The 25,783-nt window shown below is 41.4% G+C and overlaps 3 protein-coding genes across 4 annotated transcripts; all 3 read right to left on the bottom strand.

Moving 5' to 3' along the window:
* Nucleotides 1-3,951: 3,951 nt before the first annotated feature.
* LOC134181443 (dnaJ homolog subfamily C member 4-like) lies at nucleotides 3,952-7,968 on the bottom strand. Of its 2 annotated transcripts, none has more exons than XM_062648720.1 (6): nucleotides 7,850-7,968; nucleotides 7,695-7,785; nucleotides 6,983-7,036; nucleotides 5,600-5,745; nucleotides 5,294-5,413; nucleotides 3,952-4,330 (listed from the first exon to the last, which is right to left on the bottom strand). In XM_062648720.1, the coding sequence occupies exons 1-6, from the start codon at nucleotides 7,960-7,962 to the stop codon at nucleotides 4,183-4,185; spliced, it is 672 nt and encodes a 223-aa protein (XP_062504704.1). In that variant the 5' UTR covers nucleotides 7,963-7,968; the 3' UTR covers nucleotides 3,952-4,182. The 2 variants fall into 2 exon arrangements, with proteins under 2 accessions (XP_062504704.1, XP_062504705.1); XM_062648721.1 differs by having other exon boundaries at nucleotides 3,952-4,876.
* A 5,200-nt stretch (nucleotides 7,969-13,168) lies between these two features.
* On the bottom strand, nucleotides 13,169-14,129 carry LOC134181485 (ficolin-2-like). The gene is given in 3 exon segments (XM_062648759.1): nucleotides 13,169-13,612; nucleotides 13,614-13,789; nucleotides 13,850-14,129. Coding segments are annotated over 3 exon segments (900 nt in total).
* Nucleotides 14,130-15,570: 1,441 nt separating this feature from the next.
* Nucleotides 15,571-16,475, bottom strand: LOC134181486 (uncharacterized). The gene is made up of 3 exons (XM_062648760.1): nucleotides 16,343-16,475; nucleotides 15,785-15,873; nucleotides 15,571-15,729 (listed from the first exon to the last, which is right to left on the bottom strand). The coding sequence occupies exons 1-3, from the start codon at nucleotides 16,473-16,475 to the stop codon at nucleotides 15,571-15,573; spliced, it is 381 nt and encodes a 126-aa protein (XP_062504744.1).
* Nucleotides 16,476-25,783: the final 9,308 nt, after the last annotated feature.

A 25,783-nucleotide genomic window follows, 5' to 3' on the forward strand; every position in this document is an offset into this window, starting at 1 on the left:
ACTTCGAGAGTTCTCCGACTTGTAAGACGCATCATTTCATATCCTGCTCTTTCCAGGGGTGAAAACGTCTGAACAATTGCATTGTGGACTTCCAGAGCATCGTCATCGTGGCCAACGGAAATGTCTTGCTCTCCTAGCCCCGCCAATGATAGCTTCAGCTTAGTTTCGCGAGATGGAGGAATGCTTTGCTGGTGATCCGATAAACAAATTGCATGGATTGTAATCATTTGCCTTTTGGTCGAGCGACCGTAGGCATGACTTGTCGTTGTTTGTGATGAACGACTGGAACTGCCGTGTCGACCGCTAGGTCTAGAACTATGTCGACGACTGTGACCAGAAGATCGACCAAACAATCTTCTTTGTTCTGCTGCCAAAGCTGTCGACCTCATGAAAGCCACGTTGTCGCTGTCTAGTCGTTCTCTAGATGATGACGATTCTCTAGGTTGTCGAGAAGGTGTTTCTGGAGATCGAGAATCTTCTGTTTGCCTACAGCTCATCTGTTGTGCCACTCGATCTAATTCTATCATTGCATTCTGTAGCATACGTCTAGCATTGCTGAATTCACTTCCTGATTTTCTGCTCGACTCAGACATCTCAAAGCAGAAAGTAACTTCCTCTGGTACCAACCAAGAGCTCAACTGAGCAATACGTGAGAGAGCTGAATTATTTATACCAGTAATGCTATGTCATGTTTTGGATAGGTTGCAAACTTTAGATTCTTTCTCATCTGACGATTGCATGTTGCTTAGTACGATTATGACTCAAACATCAAACTTTCTCAAGTAAAGAATTTACTGAGGCTACGTTCAGACAGTTTCTACAATAGTGAAAATGCTTTCTCATCAGATGATTTCAAAACAATAAACTTTGACACTCTGTGATAGTGCTAAATGATTGTTTGATACCACACAAACATCAAACTTTCTCAAATGAAAAATGCACCGAGGTTACGTTCAGACTGTTTCTACACTAGTCAAAATACTTTCTTATCTGATGATTCCACTAAACATCCAAACAATAAATTTTGACACTTTGTGATAGGGCAGCTAGTGTTAGACAATCGCTTGGCATTGCACAAACATCAAACTTTCTCAAGTGAAGAATAAACTGAGGTTAGGCGAGTGCATATGTCAGTGATGACGCTTGACCAATTGTGGCTCTAAATGCAATGCCTCTAGTAGAGGGCGGGATTTGCATGTCAAATGGAGGAAGTAACTCGCCATAACATATGGCCCCTCCTACTCACGTGCTTTCGAAAATCATTTCCTCGCTTGTGTACATGTACGTGTGCTCAGGATTTTGAGATCAAACTCTAATTAGCAATGCTTGAATGCACTTAGCGAACACTAACGACGTCAAAGCCATGCACACTAGAATGGTTGCAGGATGCGAATATGCTCGTCTGTCGATCAACATTAGAAACAAAAATAAAATAAGAATGACAAATATTAGAAACTTAGATATCGCCTAGGCTAAAATTTAGTGTCCTATCACCCATGCATGCACTGACTGGCCTGTCTTATTTTAGCGTTTTCACACTAGGGTTAGGTTAACTACCGGATGTCTGAAACACAATACTTAATTGGTTTGGGGTTACGACCTGCCATTATCGTGAACCATCTGTGTTTAAGAGGTGTGGTCTATAATGATCGACTCTACTGTATGTTGACTGTAGATAGTTGCTTGGAGTCTTTCCAAATCGAATAGGCGTCAACTTCCCAGTGCAGGCTAGACGTTGATCTCGTTGACTATGGATGCCGTAAGCGTGCCTCCATGCAACAGGCTTCCCTTGTCGCCCCAAGGAACAGCTCATGCTTGGGCGTGACGGTTGATGAGAGCCAGGTGCAAGTGCTTACCGATTTGTTGTTAGAGGTCGGTCGCGTGGCTTTCTCGTCCGTCTCTTACGAATAAGTCAGTTGCATTACATTGCATGCGTGCGAGAGGCGTGGCTAAGCTAGACACAACTCTCGTCTTTCAATAGAATTGAATATTGAAGTCACCGGCGACCGTCTGCGCGGCGTCATTATGCTGTTTATGAGATATGGCTCACGCTAGCAACTTTCTATTTACATCTATATATTGAACAAAACCATTTCTCGACTAAACAATCAGACTTTCGTCCCAACGAAGTCTTCATACGATCTATATCTAGAGTCTTGACCATGCATGTCTACATACCAATTGTGGATTTCTGCACCACTGTCAACTTTACAACAACATTCATGCAGCAACTGCGTCGTCAAAACTCTGCTTACACTGCCAACGTGCATGCTAGGCACTACAGAATAATTATGGAAAAAATGCGGTCCATGACCTGTTGGGCGTGCTTGAATGGCTGCGAAAATTCTAATTGTGCTATGCACCGCCTTCTTAGGCGAAACCCTATAGAGACGATATTTGGGGGCGGAGCTTCTAGAGGATACGCAATCTCTAGGGTAACACGCACCTTTCGCCGATCTCGCTGTACACAAAGTCCACATTTCCGGGTCTGCTTCTGAACCGTAGATCATCTTGCCGTTGACTAGGCTTTGTAAGTAAGTTCACTACTTACCATTTCGTGCATCTTGTGAGAGACTTTGCCTGCGTAGAGACGCGTAGGAAGCCATTTCTTGAGTACGGCTTCTCGAGGGTAATTACGAGACTGCTGTTCAAGCTGACGTCGCCTGATTCACACTCTGAACAAATACACTTGGAGTGGAAAGACAGACTACTCATTGCCTAGCGATGGAAGTTATAGCAGGTGAAGATTTTGCGGTAGGGGAACCCATTCGCGCGGGGGGCTGAATTATATCAATAGGACTACTTGTTTCCCCATCTAGCGTTCTTGAACTATGAAACTGTGCATCTTGTCGAACTAGAGTCAGCAAAAATTCGTCTAGCCTATTCAACCCTTCATGGAAGGCAGTGAGCTCATGAGCTTACCTAAATCACTTGATGTACCTTGGCCTGATTCTTTGTTTGCTATACAGAGTAATAGTCTTGGCTGCTGGTTCAATCCAACTCCACACTGTATTAAGCACATTTCTCGACACAAAACCTGTTTAACTTGATTTTATCATTTAGCAGTGTGTTGAGCGATTCCTTGTAACTCAGACTTTGTAGATGCAAGGTCTTACTCGAGAACTCTAATCTTGTTTTCAAGTTCCACTATTTCATTTGCTTGCTGTTCAATTATCCGACGTAAACCATCAGCTTCAGCCTCGGTGACTTTTTCGACAATCAACATCTTCACTTCTAGAGGATCTCTAGACTATATTCTAAACATGTCTTGATCAACTGCACCTGCGAATGAGGTAGAACAGCGTCTGCTTTCTGATTTTGACATTACAGCTATGGAATAGCTAGCGTGTGTGTTGTGTTACTTTAGACATAACTGTTGCTGGGACTTGTAGGCTGGCAGCTAGTGCTAATAAACAGACTGTAGTGCATGTACGTGTACTGTACTCTGATCTGCGTCAGTACCTATCGAGTGCAAGTTATCGCAGTAACATCTTCGACTTGGCCAATCACATATATACAGAAGTAAGCTAGACTGCCCAGAAACAACGCGGAACGTCCTACATGTCTGGTTACCCCAAATGGGTTCCCAGGTGGCATGATTTCACTCGCTAAAACTAATGCATCACTAGACAATGAGTAGCCTGTGCTTCCACTCCACGTGTATCTGTTCAGAGTGTGAATCAGGCGACTTCAGCTTGAATAACAGTCTCTTACTTCGAGAAGTCATACTCAAGAAATGGCTTCCCACGCGTCTCTATATGTAGCACCGTCCAGAAGCAACGTTCTATAAAATACGTTGTACTCCTGTCTAGACGTATCCGTGCTATACTGCACTCTCTCGTGTAATGTAATCCAAGCAGGCACTGGTATATAGGACACACTCGAACGATCAACTGATCAAGCCTTCGCAAGTGCTACGTACACCAAGTAGTGAACTTGAACTAAGCTCTATATAAGTAGACGATACACCGTACTGCACAATACACGTACTACACGGTACACGATCAATACTACGCTAGTCTAGCAAATTCACAAGTTATATAGGCGCTACCTAATGACGTCAACTAACGTACGCTAAGTAACTAGTGCGCTACAACATCTACGCAGGCAAAGTCTCTCACAAGATGCACGAAATGGTAAGTGGTGAACTTACTTACAAAGCCTAGTCAACAGCAAGATGATCTACGGTTCAGAAGCAGACCCGGAAACGTGGACTTCGTGTACAGCGAGATCGGCGAAAGGTGCGTCGAGATTGCGCATGCTGTAGAAGCTCCGCCCCCAAATATCGTCTATTGATGAAGACATAGGAATTGGTTCTGAAATCTTTGGCCTAAAAAAGTTTGTGAATAACACAATTATAAAATTTATTTTTTCATTAGTAGTGAAGAAGCCTGGCCAGAAGTTATGCATTGAAATCAACTGATAAAATAGCTAAAATTATACTATGACAAAGTAATGTGTGGCTAACTCCAGTCACATGACAGAAGACTCAAACACAGTTTCATCACAAAATAGGTTGCTTTCACAATGTTGGTCTGAAAGTGACAATGAATAGCGATGGTCCACTGTTTCTGGTCTATATTGTTTAGGAATCTTCATCTCAAGGTTAAGAGACTTCTTGAGCTACTATTGCACTATTCACCTTACTTAAGTACACACCCTTATGGTTTAAACTACCACCAGGGGTCTAATCTAATGACAGTGTCTTGTAGAAAGTTCAAGGTAGCATATTCCTTGTGGTACATATCATTTTGTTGGTGTTGCTGCTCTATCAGGCCATTTGCTTTAGAAATGAAGAGTTCTGTGGCAAATGCGGCATTGCAATACTCTTGAGGTGGACTTGCAAAATCAATCAGCAACACAGATGTATCGTTTGCTGTATGAAATGATATAACAATTCGTGGGTTCAAGACATTAGATATGTAACTCGAGCAATCAGACCACATCAATCAAAAATTATATTAAGTTCCTATGTAGACCCTTTCCTATCCCCATCTGTCTGTCATATCTGCCTGTCTGTGTGTCTGTCTGTAAATAGACTCAATAGATGTATTTGATAAACCAAGTAAGACTACATACCAGAAAACTCTACAAGCTAGAAGGTCTTAAGAATTAGTGTTCCAAGCACTTCATCTTATTCTACTCCAGAGGATAAAAATATCTGTCTGCCTGTCTGTTAGTCTGTCTTTATTTGTGTTTGTATGTTTGTATGTTTGTATGTATGTCTCTCAGTTTGTCAGTTCAATTATGTAAGAGTTTAACATCATACAAGAGAGAATCCACATTTGCTTACTGCAATCGTTTATATTGTACAATTGCTCCTGTGATCACGATAATTACCAACAAGCCAGCCATTTTCAAGTTGCGACTTCGTCTGTCACGGTAATACTCTTCTCGAGTGAACTGTATGTCCCTGAAAGAAACGTGGTTGTAGTTTGCTCAAAGAGTATTGCTTATAGTCATATGCTGTCGAAGGTATTCATGACTGCAGCAATGAGCAGTGTGTGTGTGTGTGTGTGTGTGTGTGTGTGTGTGTGTGTGTGTGTGTGTGTGTGTGTGTGTGTGTGCATGATGTCATGATTTGGTTGATTATTTCAACCTCCACTGTTCACTCCTGTGATAGACTGTGTTTGCACTTGTTTGACTACTATAGTGTGATAATGGATTAAACGACAAGTGACGAAGCTGAATGTCATAATTCCTGCGCTGTATGGGATCATTCAGAACATTATATGCTTCATTGATCTAAAAGGCCACAACCAACACAATTAGAAATAAGACACTCAGACAGTCTATTGCAGGAGGCATGCATACAAAAAATGAAAACTGTTTGAATGGTGCAACTTTTGGTGTTGTACTGTAATTACTAAAGAGATATTAGTGCCAATACATCTCTCCACCGACTCTGTCCTGGGCAACTTCATTTAGTCAGGAAGGTTTCCTTATATTATCATGAAAGCTAGCTTGTTCTAATAGCAAAGTTGTCATTACACTGATATGTTACACAACAACAGTTGGATTAGACAAATACAATGGATTCAGCAAGATGATTGTTTCTCTTCTTAGCATTTAGTGTGGGATTCTGCAACAGGTCTAATATTTCTAAAAAGCTGGCTTAGCAGCAGTGTATCCATAGAGATTTAAAGTGCCCCAGATAATCAAGATGAGATGTTGTAACTGGCACATTTAGTTATGATAATACATTTCTTGTTTTATATGATACTCAGATAGCAACATTTGTTTATTATGATTTCCAATGGACAGTATTGATGACATGTTTGTACATGAAGTCTTTACTGGGTCTCCTTAGGTGTTCTTGTCAAACAGGAGGGTCTAGAGGGTCATTCTGTTGTACCAGATTTCTAAATTTGTAGAAGATATTTACATGACGATGATGTCATTGTGTGTAGTGGATGGCAGTCAATGCAGGTTAGCTCTTTCTGCTTGTAGTGGATCCTACAAGGTATTTGCTCTGGCCATTGAAACAAGTAATTGAAAGATGCTGACCGAAATGAATTAAAGATAGCAATGTATTCTATTATCAAGATTTTTATTCAAGCAGTTTGGAAAGAAAGCACAAGCTTTTGCAATGCATGACTAAGCTAACAATCAAGACAACAGAAAACACAATGCGTTAATTAAAGCTGACATACTTGAAGTCTTCATTACTGGTATTTGCAAAATCGGTCCTGTTTATGGATATTAAATACCGTATAACTTATTTCTGCAGTCTTAAATTACTGCAATTTAAGAACTTAGACAAACGTTTAATTGCTGTGAATTAAATTTCTGTATTCCAACCAGGAAAACAGTTACTGGTACACATGTGTACATGTGTTGGAACAGTGACTTCCTGGAACCCCGAGGATAAGCCTAAATAGCTGCAAATTTTTTGTGCACTCTGTGATTTCTTCGCAGAAATATCATGATTGCAGAAATAACCAGTTATACGGTACCTAGACAGACAAACAGACAAACTTACCAACACAAATTCTTGATGAAGTTGTCGGTTAGTGAGGTCTTTATCTGGATGGCACTACGAAGGGACAACAGAAGTTGAACTCATTACCTTCATTTCTCTTTTTACTTTTCTGAATTCATATGCAAGATGGTGATGTTACTGCTCATTGATCATGTCTGTCTGCCTGTCTGCATGTCTGTTTGTCTGTCCATCTGACTGTCTATATGTACACCCTTGCTGTTGAACATTCTTGGTTTGGAGTAACTTACCAAGGCAGAACAATATTTAGACAGAATGTACAAGTAAAAAACCAATGGCAAAAACAAGGAAGCAGGCTATCGAGATTAATGGCGTAAACAAGCTGTCTATTGCTACTAGTATTCAATCCTAGGGTCTGTCTGTCTGTCTGTCTGTCTGTCTGTCTGTCTGTCTGTCAATACACATATTTTTTTGTCTGTCTGCCAATACATAATATTTCTTTGTCTGTCTGTCAATACATATATTTCTTAGACAAAGCATTATTACAGTCTCTAGTACACTAAAAATCAGGAAGTTCTAAGACAACTAACTGTCTGTCTGTCTGACACAACCACCGTGGTTTGCTTTGTTATTTTGTCTGCAACATACAATACATCAAAGAACAATAATTGTAAATTATTGGATCACATGACCAATCCTGTGTATGCCATGTCCTTCTATCTAAGGCTACTCTTCTCCACGAGCTAGAACGAACCTGTTTAGACTTGATAATAAATGCTTCTCTGATCTCTTGTCTGGTGGCAGAGCTTTCAACGTCTAGTATATCATAGAATGATTTCCCATCGCTGCACGATATGCATAACAATTTCTACCAATCAGATGAGAGATGAGCACGTAGATATCACGTACGCTCTAGTTTTTCTAGATCTTGACGATGAGCACAGTCTCAAACACTTGAAACTGACGTTTGGATTAGAAGCAAGTCGAAATCCCTTCGCACATAGACGATAGGAAGCCTCCATAATTTTAGAGTTACAGTGTACTTTGGCAGATACGGGACTTGACAAGTAGCGCGGCTAGAAGTCTGGATGTTCAAAACCCAGGCCCTCTTGCGCGCCAATATCATGACACACCTTTTAGCGTTACGCTGGGGCAGTTTTCTGTTTACTTAACGCTTCTTACATTGGTCTTATTTTTTTGTTTGGAGAGGCATGCGCAGTTGTAGAGAACTAGATGGCCAAGGCACAGTATCGACTAGAGGTCAGGATCCAATAGTGATTAATATTGCATTGTTATAGCGTCATCACACCACATATACCACAGAATTTTAAATACAGTACTACCAACCACAGACTTGCTGATCTAACCTCATATACAGTGAAACCTGTACCAGCGACCACCTGGCTTTAGCGACAGCATCTGCCTGGCATGGAACGTTGTCCCATACAATAGCTACTGTACTAAGCGACCACCTGCCCAACGCGACCAACGACCGCTAATCCAAATGCCCTACAGCAATTAACACCTCTTCTAAGCGACCACAATGTACCTTTTCGTCTTGATTACACATTCCAACACTGCTGTCACCTCTCAGAGGTGTTGCTGACACACGTGTGGTACACTTGTACAGTATTCCAAATCAATTCTTGCTTGCATGATGTCGCGAAAAGTTCTGAGTTTAGCTGACCAGGTAAATGATAATTATTCAGCTGTCTGAGGAAGGAATCTCAGCGAGGCAGATAGCAAAAGACATGGACGTGGGGAAAACACAGAAATCAAGAAATGAGACGTTTAGCACTTCGTAAGTTCCGTGTTCTGTGGTGGTCTGGCATGCAGGTCTATAGGTGTGTGGAAGCGCGAGGCTTCCTTACTAAGCGACCACCTGTCATAAGAGTCCAATACCTCTGGGTCCCACAGGTGGTCGCTTAGTACAGGTTTCACTGTATCACTGTATTCCTCTTTTGATAGTTTCGAGCAAAGTTATAGTGATCATGCCCAGGGGTGAGTACAGGGGCACCTTTGCTGAGGGGAACACAGATAGTTATTTACCTTCCCCCCGGATGATTCTTTGCAGACCAGAGCATGTCATGTGGTGGCTGCACTCACCTGGGTCATGGGTAGTCATCATCTCTCCCTCACTGAGTCAGCTCTTCCGGTTGGTTGCTCACAGACCAGAACATGGCATTCGGTACATATATCTACGGTCATTCAGGTATGCAAAGAGTCAAATTGCAGTTTTATAACTCCAGTCTAGTATTGCACTGCAGGGGGGACGTGCCCCAGGTGCGCCATCCTGTATCTGCCCCGATACCACAACGATTTTTTCTTGTGTTGTCTCATCTACCCGGTTTCTTGTATTCCCATCTATTTTAGTCTTGTTTCCCTCTGATCTCCTTTCACTGCAATTAATCTATACATGTAAGACTCTCTTTTGACCTTAGTTGTATTCTAATTCTTTAATTAATTAACTGTACATGTATATACCAGTTTGGAAGTATTGGTTTTAAATCCATACTCTTTCCAAAGTCTCATCAGCCTGACAACATTTTCTTTTAAATAACCTCATGCTTATTGCGCTATCTGCTCTTACTTTTGCTGCAATGCACACTTGATCACTTTACGCTCTTTTTACATGTTGGTTATTTATTGACTGCCCTCTAACCGATGGCTACAGAAGACTTTAGTTAATGTTTTACCGTTTGCGTAATGACTTGATGCAACTAGAAGTAACTAAAATAGGATTGCATGCATCGAGTAGCAAACTGATCTGGCTTTTAGTTGCTCGTTTAATGACCAGTCGACGACACAGCAACTTCAAAGGAACCCGACCAAACCCACTATTACTATATATTATTAAAATTTTGCTTGTGCTTACAGTATGTTGGCTGTGTTTCATAAATAATGTCATTTTATTTCTGCAGGGTGTTATTGTAGAAGGGGATCAACAAATCACATCAGCATCTGTCAGCCAGAACGTTCAAGATACTCACACCGACATAACATCTCGTGGTGGCATTCGGCCCCTTGCAGCAGCATATCGGGCAATGAGCAGTCAGCAAGACGTAAGTTTCTTACATGTTGACTTTAATGGATGTTACTAGGGTGCAGTGGTTGTATTTGACTAATGTAGGTGGAACCTAGGGAAGCTAGCACACCACAGAAAAATTCAGGTTTTGTTAATAAAGTTTTGGAATATGTATTGGGGTGGTAGATGTTGACTTTTAGACAATACTTTAGTATGCTGTGAGAGAGAATGTTGATGAATTAGAAGGCAACAGTGGTCTGCTTTGCTGCTCACATTATTGTGAACAATGTCACCTAATTTGCAAATTTGGCAACATTTTATCTAATACTATTATTTCTGTATACTAGAAGAAGTTGGTTGTCAGTACTGTACAATTTTATGTTTGCACCACTGTTTGTGTTTGTGTGTGTGTGTGTGTGTGTGTGTGTGTGTGTGTGTGTGTGTGTGTGTGTGTGTGTGTGCGTGTGCGTGCGTGCGTGTGTGTGTAATTTAGTAGTTAAGTAAATGATATGAATTGGTAGAAAGAGTGGCTACTGACTAGTAACAAGGATAGTTTGTGTAGGCAGTTTGTCATGCCACACACAGATAGCGAAGGAGACTGGTCATTATTTCAAACACGCTGGCACGGGGTCAACAACTTTTAGACATTGTCTTGAAAATGTGACTTAGTAGATATAAAAGGGGAGGGGTTTGATTACAGGAGGACTAGTAGCGTGAACTGTGGTGGCATGCAGGGGTGCGGATCCATGCAGGGAAGATTCCTTGGGTTCTGAGAAACCATGTTTATTGCAGTCTGGTTTTATCCTATCTGCTATAGTCAAATATGCGCATGGTGTTGTAGGGAATCTACTAGGGATAATGCGCAGTGTTCTCTGAGTTTCCAAGACACATGTACATACGGGTTTGCGGTTGTGCTGCAATGAGCATGACTGAGTCTGTGACAGTTTCGACACCATCGAAGGTCTGGGCAGAAACAGAAGAAGAGTTTTACTGTAAAGGCTTTCTTTGGCAGGCAATAGGAACGGTAATTTGTTTAGTATAGTATGCCACTCTTTGTTGTTCAAGAATTTTGATTACCACATGCGTTCGCATTGCGCATGTGCAACTAAAGGATGACGCCACCTACCTAGCAAATGCAACAGTTTTGTTGGATGACAAAATTGAGCGTGGTTCAATAATGGCGTAATTTCTGGGTTTTGTTGTCAATAGGTATAGAAACAGTCAACGGGTTGCGTCTTGGACACCCAAGACTTGATTCTGAATTAGTTAATGCATGGAGGGTGTGTGGAAATAATCGCGTAATATGACATAATGGTAGTGACCGCCTGCTTGCGTCATCTTGAAGCAAAGTTGTGATGAGAAACAATAGAAATAGTGAACATATAGTTGGTCAAAAAACAACGGATGATTTGAAATCGAATGTAGTAGGAAACTGTTTGATGTTCTCATCCTCAACAAGTGTAGGGATGTATTGCATGTTTAGATTGAAGAGGAGCAGGGGCCTGGCTTAATTCAAGCCATCCTAACCGATGAGACGCTCGTACTTGAGCCTGGCAAATTTCGAATGGTGGCGTCTCTGAGACTGGGTGCTCAACTTCCATTCGAGGATTGAGAACTATTGTGTGACTGTGGTAAGGACGTGGACAATTACCATCTTCTTACCTGTAAGTTGGGTTGTGGTCTTGTGTGGGAACATGATGAAATAGTTGCTGGTTGGAGCAGTTGCCTTCATGAGCTAAATCTCCATCACAAGAAAGAAGTTCGTTATCAGTATGTAAACAACGAGAAGCGGCCGGACATACAGGTAGTTGTTTTGGACTCTAGTGCTGACTCCAGCACTTTCACACTCATAGAGCCAAGAAGCAATGAAAGGATCTGCAACAACTGATGGCTATGCAGCTACTTGAAGAGATGATCGAAAACTTGCAAAACACCAACAGGAAAGGATACATGGCAAATTTTAATAGCCCGGTATTTATACTCCTCTAGTTTTTTAATATTTTGGAAGCTGGGAGACAGCGCAGTAGAATATCCAAATACTTTGGTAAAGAGATCTAGAGACATCAAAGGTCACTGCAACGAAGCTGAGTTTCGTTGTTACTGGAAGAAGCGATTCTCTGTTCTGCTACAGAAATCTAATGCAAGTTTCATCCTACACAAGTTGTCACGTCTTCTCCCAACAGCAGAAAAAGGATTTATGCTGGACAGCTCCATTCAAGGCGTACACTGTAGTATCGCGTAGCCAGATCCCTTTCCGCCGCGTCATCCTTCCGCTCGAAATGGCCCTGTTCATTAGAATCGATCTAGAACTACTATTTGCGCATAATTTTAACTTGTAGTTTGCTGATACCGTAAATAGGATCAGATTTGGGTCTTGAAATGGAAACATGAAAATATAGGAGTGCCAAGAAAGCTAATGGATGCTTTGAAAGAATGTGATCTTGCCTGACAATGTCGTGACTTGAGGGAGTGAGAGAAATTTCAGCCGGTTAAGAGCTATTGAAATGTTACTGTGTTATAAGTTTACAATGTCAACTGGACGGTTATGTGGCCTTGCTTATAGGTCTATCATAGGTGTGACAGCACTCATGAGTCAATAGTTATGTGAACTGGAATTTGCTTGTTTACGTCCAAGAAGGATGAAACTGCCGTTTTGTTAACAGAGTATAGTCTATGGATGGATCGGTAGCTGATGAAGTTGTAGTAGGTGTTGACATTACTTTGGTTAGCAGTTGCAGTTCACAAGCGGATTTTTAGATTTTCGTTCTCTTTAAAAAATTTTTTTAGTTCTCCTTGTTGTCAGTTCCAACGGTAGCGACACACCCTCAGCTTCAGTTCTAGAACTGCCAATCGAACGCATTCTTGGTCTATAGTACCTGTTGTCGTTGGTTCTTAATTTAGAATCTATCTTCGCCAAAGTGCATGGTTTCAACAAACATGCTGCAGATATCATGTCAGGTTCGTTACCATGAGATGCACTGTCAAATGCACAAAGTAACCGAGCAAACATTTTATTCAAGTATAGATCAGCCATAGTGTAGTTCGTTTATATAATACATAACAACATCTATACTAATGACTAGATCACGCTTTAAGAGCAATGTAACTACTTTCACTCACACAAACAAAATTTTGCGCACAAAAATTGACTGACAACTATCTTTACGTGCATTGTCTGTTGTTTTGGAATCTTTGATTTAGACTCACACTGTTGGTCTCATTTTGATTTCAGTAAATTTCAGTGAGTAGTTATATCCCTTCCAACTGCTCCAATTAACGCCATTCGCATAAGAAGAATGACTTCCTTTCAAATATTTTCCGTTTAAGTTAGACACATGACATGCGTCATACCACCATCCACCTTGATATCGAAGAGCACAAGATCCGCCATACACATCATTGTCTTGGTCTTTCGTCAAAAATTTCATGCCGTTGTGACTATATAGTGAATCGGTAGCATTGCCACTGTACTGTCCGAAACTTATGTTGTATTTAGCAGCTTCGTCTGCTATCGAGAAGGCTTCATATTGTGCGTAGCGTTTACCATTTGAAAAGGCAGCCAGATCAATTCTGAGCGTCTGGTTTGTAGCTGTAAGACGATGTATCTTGTCCAATCCCAACCAAAATTCGCCGTTGATGTCACCAAAAACCAGCTTTGTAATCTGCCCAATTGCGATAGAAATCCACAGATCCATTTTGTCTTCTCTGAAAGACAGTCCAACCACCTCCACTCGTCGTCATGTCACAGTAGACCTTAAATGCCTCCAAACCATCACCAGGATCAACAGTATACACACCGCTGCGACGATGTCCAGTCGACAAGGCTTATTTGCAGTTTTTGTAATTTGACTTCGGAGGTGGCAGAGGACGTAACGTCGCCAAACCCACTCGCGCTAGCTCTAACTCTAGAGCTGACAAACGATCGCAACAACGGCACGCGTCCGGAGACGGTATTCCTTGCTGATCTCCTGTCTCTGCGTCTCCTTTCCCTGCTTTCTGGCCAGTGATGAAATCGTGTAGAGGTTTACCGTTTACGGTTATACTTGTTGCAGTAAGATCAATGTTTCCCGTTGCCGTGATGTTTATGTCTCCGTCTCCTGCGATGTTTGTCGAAGCCGTGGCGACGATTGGTAGAATAATCATCAAAGCGAGCTGCATCCCCATACTATACTCGTTCTCCTGACCTGATGTACAAGTATACTGCAATTTGGCCCGTCACCTTTGCTTATCTAGATGATGAATTATATATCCGACAATTGTGTGTACCGGCTAGTTTAGGGCTTGACCTCGCTGTGTTTTCCTCTTACAATCACGGAAGTACATGTCCGTCGTAGTTTTGTTTGATGCAGGGTGTCGTAATTGAACGAGTTACGCAAGTATAGTCTATAGGTCAGCGGAAAGTCTAACTCCCGGGATTTTGTAATACGCAGAAGACAGTAAACCAGAGACGTCATACTATATATAGTGAAGAAGCTGACGAAAGGGCCGTTCCCGTAATTGATATGCACTTAGCGACTCTAGTGCCTCCTGAATGCATGCATGGCAGAGTTACGACATTTAAAAATTGTATGTACGCGCGCACGCGCAAACACACACAAGCACACACAGATGCACACACACACACACACACACACACACACACACACACACACACACACACACACACACACACACACACACACACACACACACACACACAGTGATACCACTTTAGTATACAAACTGCAGTATTAATCCTTACAACTGCTAACTCAAGCATGCTATTCCCCAAGTTTTTGACTTTGAATTCTCTACTCTCGATGTATCCGTACGTTACAGACTTGTTGTTCCAAGTATATGCCGCACGCATAGATTTTGCTTTCTCTTCCAGGCGCCAGTTACTTACCCGAAGATGTCAGTCGTTTTGTGAATGTTGTGAGATGAGCTATTGCAAAGAATCGCGAGATGTGCATTTATATCTAAACTTTCGCACTTGAATGGTAGCGCGAAAATGCTCACATGTCTTGATCACGTGTTAATTGGTTTTACTGAGTTAATTGGCGCGTCAGTGATTGCGAGGCAACATGTTGCGGGTGACATTAAGATATTAAAAATGGCGCAGAGAATTTGCTTCGTGCCGCGAACCGCGAGGCTTACGTGTTGGGTTGTTGACAATTCATTGAGTACTGGCGCCATCATTAGATTGGATTAAAAAAACTACAGATTATAATTATTGACGAATTTCTCACTTTACTCTTTCTCACTCTTCAGCGGTTGGGGTGTACGTAGCACCATGGGAATTCATTATTAGGACAGTCTCTGCATGGATCCACCGCTGCTAAGGTTTCAACAGTTTTATACTTTGTAGGTTGTCAACAATTCTATTGTTATATTGTAACTGATTGTATGATAACACTGTAAGAGTGAACCATGCTTTTTGGAAACTGTTTACAGCGGGCAACGGCTTAAATCAAATCGCTGAGGTTATTTCTGTATTGTGCACTAAACATTAAGCGAGAAAACGATTTGCCACAACAAGAAACAAGCATCACGCACGTGCAGAGCGTCAATTCTACTCTCGTCCGATTCGAGTACAAAACAGCGCTAGCTTTCTTTTATACGGACGCTACTCTTCTTTTTTCTCACCATCCTCACTTTGATGTCTTGCCTCTTTGTCCATGTCATCGTCGCCGTCGTCATCGTCAACGTTGTCGTCGTCATCGTTCTCGTCTTTGTCCAAGTCGTCGTTGTCGTTGTCGTCGTCTTCATCTGCGTCGTTGTCTTCCTCTAATTGAGCCTCTTTTACTTATTTCTTCTTCTGCCATTTGGTCTTGCGTAACTCCTTCTTCTCCATCTCCTTGTTTGAACAACCACGACATGGTCACGCCTACAGCCCTGTCGAAGTCCTTTTTGTCAATGGTGCCATCAGCTATACAAGTATAAACAATGCAAAGTAGGGTAAGGTTACGACACGATAAAATTTTTACAAATTCTTACATCCGGCTATTTTCTCGATTATTGTCCGAAATGCATTTACAGGTATATTTTCATCATTTGCTTTGTCTAACTGCTCGCTAAATTACTTCCAGCTTATCTCTCCATTCCCGTCTGTATCGTACTCTTCAAAATTTCCTGGCAGTTGACCACGAACCATTTGTCGGTAACGACGTTGCTCTTGCAGGCAGTGTGGATGATCTGCCGACATAGTTCGCAGTTCTGCTGCGTTCAAATATCCATCTCCTGTTTAGACACAATGTGTGTGTATATATATATATATATATATATATATATATATATATATATATATATATATATATATATATATATATATATATATATATATATATATGACAGCTAAACTTATTTGAAACGACTGCATGGCAGCAAGGGCAACTGACCGTTGTCGCCTCCTGTATGAAATGCGTCTCTAGATGTACTGTTGTTTTCATCGAGTGTCATAGCTACAACAAACTCGTGGTAGCTGACTCGGCCGTCCTTGTTGTAGTCGACTGCACTTATGTCGCTCGGCATACATTCAATGATGCCGTCATCCGGGTTAGGCAAACTTCGCTTCCCGTTTAGACTGTTACAATAGAAGCAGTGACGAATGATGAAGCAACGACCGAGACGTGTGAAGCAAACTAAATAATGTTTGCAGCAGATAGTAGGCGGTGGTGGCGGCGGTGACGGATTTCTGCGTCGTCTACGACGTCGCCATCCCTTGGCACTGTAGAAGCACGAGGCAGCAACTAGAAGAACACAAAAGAGCGAAGGGTTTTCCGGCCATCACAAACAGAGATGTTTTCGTACACTGACCAACTTGTCGTCAAATTGCAAGTGAACTAAAATGTGCAGGCAACGCTTGAGCTTAATACTAGACACGGACCGTACAGAGTAAGTATGGTGTCAAAGTCAACATATTCACCTGCTAATATCTTCCTCTTTGTCCTCGTAGATAGCATCCAAGATGCCGGTTGATCGCTAGATCCGTCTGCCGTCCATGCGTGTCCGAGAGATGTGTGAGGGCTGGAACGACGTGATTTTGATGTTGGGCGGGAACGGCGACTGGGCGATCTAGACCGTCGTTTGGTCATCGAGACCTTGATGATAAGCGAGAGCTTCGGCTGCTGTCGTTGTTCCTGTTTCCACGATTGCGACTCCACCGTTCGGGTACGGCCCTCCCTTGTAGTGTGGCGGGAAGAGCCTGACCTGGATCTCGAACGACTGAGTATGGGACTCACAGCAATTCTTTCCTAGAAACAGAGCCCAACTCAGGTACTTTAACAACAACATAGTAATACGCAGAATGATAGAGGTCAAATACATAATGATCACACCTGGAATTCTCTGGGTCTGCTGCGGTGACTAAAGACAAACAAGCATCTCTCTCCAAGAGAGGATTTCCCCAACTTCCAAAAGTGTGTTCACTCTATCTGCGTCCTTGAGAAATTATCAATGCTTGCCAGAGACGTCGTAGAGACACGCCATACGAGTCATTTTAGAGGTCGTAACCTTGAGCGTTTGTGTTTGTTTGCATTGATGAGAATTCCACCGAACAATTAGTCTAACAAGCCATGTTCGCTGAGAGTAGCAAAGCAAACTACAAACTACAATCTATATTTCTAATATAGCTGACTAATCTATCTACAAACTAAATAATACTGAATAATTTGTAATTGCTGGGAAAGACCTGCCCTGGCTTCTAACACCAACAACCATGCTTCTACCACTCACTCACACACACACACACACACACACACACACACACACACACACACACACACACACACACACACACTACACACACACACACACACACACACACACACACACACACACACACACACACACACACACACACACACACACACACACACACACCAAGAGCTCGATAGAGAGCCATATAGGACCACGTCCCTTTCTGTTGTGCGACCCGGATTAGAAGCCTCCCTACGCTCGGCAATCAGCAGACGCAGTCACCTTCCTCAATTCTTTCTGTATGATATTTATAATTGCATCTTTAAACATATTGCTCAGGAGCATTTGACTTTGCACAAATGCTCATTATTACATTGATACGCAACTATAGTTATTATCACTTGCGTAAAAACCAAGAATGTGGGCGTGGTGCTATTTGCTTCATTTGACAGAAAACCAAGTTGTAAACATAAAACGCAAAAGTTTGTGCCTCACGCCAAATTCGTCAATCCGGAAAAAAGTTCAAACAGTCTATTTTTGGTATCATGTACCGTCTAATCGTTTCAGCACATTCTCATGATCCGCTTCCTTGTCACGGTGAATGTAAGGAAGAGCGAGTCCTGTCAACCTTCTCTCTGCCATAGTAGATAGGCTTCAATCTTTTAACCTTCTAATACTCGAAAGGGATTACTCGCACAATACTGAGCCAATAGGAGCAGTCAGCGTCAGCTTGAAAATCTCATGCATATTGGGAAGTGGTCTTTGTCTTTGTCTGCAATATATTTTTATCATTTATCGCATCATGTAGAGATATCATGCTACTAGTAACTTTCAACTTCTCACACTTGCATGTGTTTCCATACCGCAACTTCATTTTGAACTTTGCTTTAGTGGGTATATCCAGACCATAACAATCTTCAATAGATTCCAAAACTGATGTCGTCAATGCTGTTATCTACTGTAAAATAATATTGGGGCTGTCAAAAGATCGTCAGTCTCATTTTATATTCGAGGCACCTGCCTCACGTGCCTGTATTGTAGCTCCGCCTCTGAAAAGAGACTCAAGAGTGTCACTATTTACTGTTTGCTTCATTCCTTTGTTTTTAGACGATATCAACCTTGTCTAATAAGGCTGTTAGCATTCTCTACACTCCTCTCTATTTCATATAAATTTGTCTTAGCTCTACTGCGCAAAAACCTTTTTCCGTAAACACTAATCGGTAAACCTACTCAAAGGACATTAGGTTTAGTAACATGTTGCATCTTATTCACGGCGATTATCTGCAAGACATTGCTTATATGATTAAGCGTTCATAGACTATGTTTTAGATCATCACGCACCTGTGTTACGGGAAAGGACTTGGTTTGGGATGTGTCCGTATATTAACAAGACGATCACAACTACGAAATTAGGTGTGGTATTAATTTATGTGCAAGATAGCTGCAAAAGCTGTAGTTGTTAATTATAGATAAATACATATCGTTTATTGAAAAGTGTTACAATCTTAAGTAATATTTTTGCCTGTTGCTCTGTTCGCATTGGGGTTTTGATAATTATTGAAATTTGGAGGTATGCATTAATAAGGCATCTGATGTCAGAACAGCATGTAGCTTTTTCTCTAATGCAGTAACGCTACCATTGCTTAGAACTCTTTTTGAGTTAGTTTTTGCTCAGTTAATAATATTGTATGTGTTGTCATTATATATACGACTTGTTAATTCGCCAACTATAGTCACTTATTATTGCAATAATGCATTTTTTAAAAACCTTTTCACTGCTCTTGGTCAGTATGACACAAATACGCTATATTTTCAAGCATAGTACGAAGAAAACGTATCGGAAGGTAAAGGCATCCACTGCATTATAACAAAATGCTTAAGGAAATTTTAACTGGTTGTAATTGGAACTCTGTCTTATACTAACCAATCAGTATAGCGAAACATTAGCAGTTCACTATTATCTACTAATAGTAAAGTGCGACGTTGCAAGAAAGAAAGTTGCAATCCAAGAACGGAAGGAAAGTTGGATACTTTAAGAGAAAATCCAGAATTTAAACAATTACAAGAAAATGAATATCTACAATAGTCGACGAAGAACGATTTGGCGTAAAAACAAGGAAGAGATCGATGCTGAATTACACATTGATTATTACAGCGTCTGGTCGCAAATACAGCAGGTGGCGTACAGCTAGGACGCAATTTATACGAAACAGAAAGGTCGTGTAAATTTTCTTTTGGACATTGCCTTTAAGATATTTTACTGCTTTCATACACAGTATAATTAATATAAGTTGCCAGAACGTAAGTCGGCTCAGCGTAATACGTGTAGAGTACGCTAATCGCCAAAGTCTCCTGACTTTTATAAAGTCCCGTTTATTAAAGGGCGTGTTTTCGCTAGTGACTAAAACGGTTTAGCAAGTGGTTTAAGCTAAAATGGTTTAGGAATTAACTTATTGTTACCTGCACTAAACAAGTTAAAATATAACCCTAAACCGCTTTCTTAAACCTAAAATATGTTTAGCAACGTGGTTTCAGGTTAACTGTCACGTAAACTGTAGCGCGCTTGTTTATATGGCTTCTGGACAACGCCGTTTTGAATAAATTGACAATTTTGCTGGTTTACGGTAACTAAAGGGAAACAAATATGTAGCTACGGAGAAAGAGAAGACGGTGTCTTTGGTCATCGATGGAAATTCCTATACTAGCAGATGCTGAACCAACAGTCGCCCTGACTCGGCGACAGAGCAGTCCCACACTTCAAGTTAATTAAGGCATTCCTAGACGGTTTGTTTCGCACTTCACGAATGTGCAAAGTTTCTAGTGGAAACAGTCGCTTTCTTGAACTGGTTTAGTTTTTTGTTTAAGGTGCAGCCAGTGGAAACACGGACTTATGGCTCATAGCTGAAATGTTTGCCTTTCGTACTGAGTATAAATCATGAAACGCCTCGCTATAACATTCTACTAATGCTGACAATGAAAAGGATTATTTGCATTAAAGTTGCAACCCATGAATGTTGAGATTAACTAATTAATTAACAACGCCGTTTTGACCGTAAAGGTTGGGTTACAGTAACTTACACAAGACGATTGTCATCCCAGCCTATATCGTAAACGTAGTCAGATGCTGGAACTTAAAATATTGACTAACAGTATAAACAGTGGCGTAGAAAGCAATTAAAAAGTAATGCGGCCTAACGCGCGTTAGAAGGCGTGGTCTTTTAGCGTGTGCTACCATACGGAGGTGTGGTCCTAGTTGTACACGCATGCAGAGTTGCCAACCAGGAATACTGAAAATGCGTGAGATCTCAGATTTTCATCAGTACTTTATATCTGCATATGGGCGTGGCCACAAAACTAATACCTAAATAACTAAAAAACAACACATAGTGTGTCGATACGCACTAGACACTAATTAACTAGCAAGTACTCGCAGAATTAGAATTTCTACTAGTAACGATAAACCAATATAGTTTACGCATGCAGTAAATCAGTCTCTCGTAATCAGCCCCTCCCTCTTTTGGACTTCCTGACGACGTCTGAAAGTTGAAGAGGAGGGAAATTATGGATGCGCGAAGTAGTACAGTACTAGAATTGGCTGAATATGTTTGAAAGCTTCAGAACTAGACTTGCCTGGGATTGGTTATTTGTAATGATCGATCACTTTACGGCAGTCTCGTTAGATTCTAGATTTATATCAGACATTACAGATTTATATCAGACACTACAAATTTTTACGTGAATTTATGGTGTACCTACAGCGTCACTGTACACGAGTGCCTAGATCTTCCAGAAATCTAAAAGTTGCGTGAGATCTGAGTTCTTTGCGTGTGAGCGTGTGAGCGTGTGACCTGAAGGAACTTGCGTGAGACTCACGCAAGTTGCGTGTGAGTTGGCAACTCCGCGCATGCAGCCTCTGGTCGCACCGACTCGCAGCTCCTAAGGCCCTGCAGTCCTACTCATCACTTATCCAGTTGACCCTTCCCTCTAGTCCAAAAAAACAGCGCCTGCTAAAACTGGAGTGATTGCGCATGCGTTGCCGCTCGACATCTACACGTGTCCGGGTTGTTCACGTGGATGTAACGGTGATCACGTGCGTATAACGGACGCGCCTGTGCGCTGTACAGCAAGCCATCTAGCACACGTTAAGTTTGCTCGCATTCATGTTGAAATATATTACTTATTTAATCGGCACAGCTAACACCGAAAGTTACTGGCGATGAGCAGCTGGCGGAAAGCCACTTTTTGAAAAGTGGAGGGGCCATGGCCGCCCCAGCCGCTACGCTTCCTACGCCACTGATAAAGATTTGTTTACAGTAACTTATCGCAAAGTTATAGCGTCAGCTCAGCGTATAATGTAAACATAGTCTGACGCTGAAACTTACTGATTTACAGTAACATTTCCGAGCTCAACAAAACTACGTCTTATCAGCTGCAAAAAGTGTCTAGACTGAATGCCAGGCCGTTGTTAGCGCACGTGAAGCAAGAGCCGATGCTATTACTGTAAGGCTTTTTGCCTAGATTACCTGCTTCTACTTGATGACATCTTTGTCATCCACCTTAGAAAACTGGATTACGTGAGTCAGTGGCAATATAGCTGGGGCAGATGAAGAATAGCCCCCCAACTGGATGATCAACAAGTGCAAAAATTATTGTCAAAGATCGCTATTCTATTTTGTAGATTGACTTTAAAAACATTGAAAGTATTATTACATAGATCAAATCTAACGATTTTTATTATCAGTTTCAGAAAATATTTACTTTGTTTTAGGACTTCTGTAACGTTTTACGTAAACTCCAAACGACGCTTTCAGACTTGGTGAAACCCTAAATACTGAAGTTGCTACTCGTTTTCCTAAGATTAAAAGTGAACGTATAGCATAATTGAAGTAAACTTGGCTCAGTCAATTGGCAGTTTCTATAACAGTTGTTGACTGACTCATAAATCTGCGTTCTGTTATATTGCAAAAAGAAATTAAAGTTAGAGGTGATGTTTACTATATTGGTTTAGCGTAATAGCATTTTAAATCCAACATTTGCAGAAACGTTGTAATATTGAAAGACATTAGCGCGTTTCACGCTATGTACGTAAAGATAAGACAAAATTTAGAAACTGTAGGAAGAGGCATGGCATTTAGAAAGATGAAAGAAAAACGACTGTTCTGTTTACTGAAGCGTGTCATCTAATTCAAATTACAAAGCACCAAAGAAGGTGCGCTCTTTAAGAAAAAGATAGTAACCCCGGCTTTGAATGTACACAGATAGTTGATCTCTACTCTTGAGGAGCAAGGATCGTCCAATATAGACAGTGGAGTACTCTTGAGTATACATGTAAGAATTAGACTGACAAGTGCCGTTGATCGCAATGCAGAAGTATGCGACGGAGTTAGAACCTGAGTATCTTCGAAAGTACATCTGAACGTAAACATAATAGAGACCGTCGCTTGGTACTGTCGCTATTACTGTAGCTAGATAGATAAACATTGATCTCGTACGTCTCCTAGAAATACGGTGAAGCGACATCTAGTGACCGGATCCAGAAGAAATCAGCGTTAGCGTTTTCTACGAATCTTTCTTGCAAGACGACGCCGATCGTTCATCATCAGACCTACTTACAGCTAAAACATATTGCTCTCTTGAAGATCACAGATGACATGTTGGTCGTGCGCAACGGTGCACATGCATGGTCTCATGGGACCTTCGCTTGGCTTCTTGAAGAACGATGAATTCGTTTGTTTGCGATTCTTCTGTAAAAATTAATAGACGCGTACAACTCTAGCCTGAACTTTACTCTGCGCTTCTCAGTTTGACGACGGTTTAACGTTTTTACTATGGATATGACATCTCGGCTTTTCTGTCATAATGCGCGGGATTGTTACGTCACCCATTTGTTGGTGTCCCAAATGACTGCTGATTGCCTCAACAAATTCCCGAGAGTGATGCACGCCAGACGCTATTGTTGCGTCACCTACGTTTCGCGTCCCAAAACGATTGGTGATTGGCTCGACAAACTCCCCAAGCGTGACACACGCTTACAAACAAACAAACATAGGTACAAACAAACAAACATAAGTACAAACAAAGCGACATACCGACAGACAGACCGGGAGTCAGTTCAGTCCTTTAGAGTAAGCTTCTCGCGAAGCAGTCCACCACTTAATGTGATGTCCTTTTTTACGCTCGTAGCTAATTACTAGTAAATGAAGCTGTGTTTACACCGTCGCTTCACAGCTACGAGCGTATATATTTGCATCTAGGTGCTTGTTGTGTGTGTGTGTGTGCGTGCGTGTGTGTGTGTGTGTGTGTGTGTGTGTGTGTGTGTGTGTGTGTGTGTTTGTGTGTGTGTGGCACGCGTGTATTTATTATAAATATTAATGTAAATTTATTAATTTTTGTCTATTTATTGTCATTATCATTGTTTATTCATTAGCTTGTTGCTTGAATGTATAATTCTTTGAAAACACAAGGATGCGTCGATGTGATTAAAGATAATTAACTAAATATCATCAATTTCCACACTACACTTCGAATTCAGCACAAGTGACAGAAGTGACGTTGTGTGTGTGTGTGTGTGTGTGTGTGTGTGTGTGTGTGTGTGTGTGTGTGTGTGTGTGTGTGTGTGTGTGTGTGTGTGTGTGTGTGTGTGTGTGTGTGTGTGTGTTGTTCGTGTGTGTGTGTATTTATTGTAAATATCAATGTATATTTATTAAATTTTGTTAAATTATTGTCATTATTATTAATTAATCATAGTAATTATTAGCTTAATTGATGCTAGAATGTAAACGGCAATTCTTTGAAAACACCTAGATTTATCAATGTGATTAAAGATAATTAACTAAATATCATTAACTATGTCCCACACTACTTCGAATTCACACAGCTACGCAACTCTTGCACGGCACGGGCTTGTTATCTACGTTATGTCTCAATTCTGCATGTATAGCGCTCTTGTATCACTGGAAGTTAATAAATTAATTAACTATTGAGATGGACTATCAAATTATCATACTTTTATTGAATCGTCGCCATCTTTCTTTCCGCTATTTCGTTGTAGCTACAGATCGGTGTACGTCTTTTAGCTGCACAGAATATACTGTGAAGCGACATCATGTACATCTAGCGACCGGATCCAGAAGATATTAATTAAGCAGCGTCAACGTTTCCTATGAATCTTTCTTGCAAGACGACGTCGAACGTTTATCATCAGTCCTACTTAGAATATATTGCTCTCTTGAAGATCGCGGATGACATGTTGGTGGTGCGCATGCAACGGTGCCTATCTAGGTGCATGGTCCCATGGGACCTTCGCTTGGCTTCTTGTAGAACGATAAATTCGTTTGTTTTGCGATTCTTTTGTAAAAAGTAACAAACGCGAACAACTATTACCTGATTTTTACTCTGCGCTTCTCGGTTTGACGACAGTTTGACCGTAAAATGGAGGTTTACGACATCTCGGCTTTTCTGTCATAATGCTCGGGATTGTTAAGTCATCCATTGTTGATGTGCCAAAGGTCTGCTGATTGGCTCTGCCAATTCCCGAGAGTGATTCACGCTGACAAGCTAGTATTACGTCACCTACGTTTGCGTCCCAAAACGACTGCTGATTGGCTGACAAACTCCCCCGTGACACACGCTTACAAACAAACATAGTTACAAACATACAAACATACCGACAGACAGACCGGAAGTCAATTCAACCCGTTTAGAGTGAGCTTTTCGCGAAGCAGTCCACCACATATTGTGGTGTCCTTCTTTACGCTCGTAGCTTAACTAGTAAATGAAGCTGTGTTTACACCGTCGCTTCACAGCTACGAGCGTGTGTGTGTGTGTGTGTGTGTGTGTGTGTGTGTGTGTGTGTGTGTGTGTGTGTGTGTGTGTGTGTGTGTGTGTGTGTATGTGTGTGTGTCTGTCTGTCTGTCTGTCTGTCTGTCTGTCTGTCTGTCTGTCTGTCTGTCTGTCTGTCTGTCTGTCTGTCTGTCTGTCTGTGTTTGTGTGTATATCAATGTGTGTATATCAATGTGTGTGTGTGTGTGTGTGTGTGTGTGTGTGTGTGTGTGTGTGTGTGTGTGTGTCTGTCTGTCTGTCTGTCTGTTTGTGTGTCTGTCTGTCTGTATGTCTGTGTGTCTGTCTGTCTGTCTGTGTGT

The sequence above is a fragment of the Corticium candelabrum genome, chromosome 6 (genome assembly GCF_963422355.1).
Source record: "Corticium candelabrum chromosome 6, ooCorCand1.1, whole genome shotgun sequence".
In the NCBI taxonomy this organism is placed as follows: domain Eukaryota; kingdom Metazoa; phylum Porifera; class Homoscleromorpha; order Homosclerophorida; family Plakinidae; genus Corticium; species Corticium candelabrum.

Bases quoted from the DNA above. Each gene is read 5' to 3' on its own strand.
- LOC134181443 (XM_062648720.1), bottom strand. From the start codon at position 7,962: ATGGAGGCTTCCTATCGTCTATGTGCGAAGGGATTTCGACTTGCTTCT. The intron at 7,786-7,849 runs GTACGTGATATC...CATATCGTGCAG, and splicing joins AGATCTAGAAAAACTAGAGC to CGATGGGAAATCATTCTATG. The intron at 7,037-7,694 runs GTTCGTTCTAGC...GTCCCTTCGTAG, and splicing joins TTATTATCAAGTCTAAACAG to TGCCATCCAGATAAAGACCT.
- LOC134181486 (XM_062648760.1), bottom strand. From the start codon at position 16,475: ATGCCGAGCGACATAAGTGCAGTCGACTACAACAAGGACGGCCGAGTC. The intron at 15,874-16,342 runs GTCAGTTGCCCT...ATACTTGTATAG, and splicing joins TCATACAGGAGGCGACAACG to CTGATGGCACCATTGACAAA. The intron at 15,730-15,784 runs GTTACGCAAGAC...GCTCAATTAGAG, and splicing joins AAGGAGATGGAGAAGAAGGA to GAAGACAACGACGCAGATGA.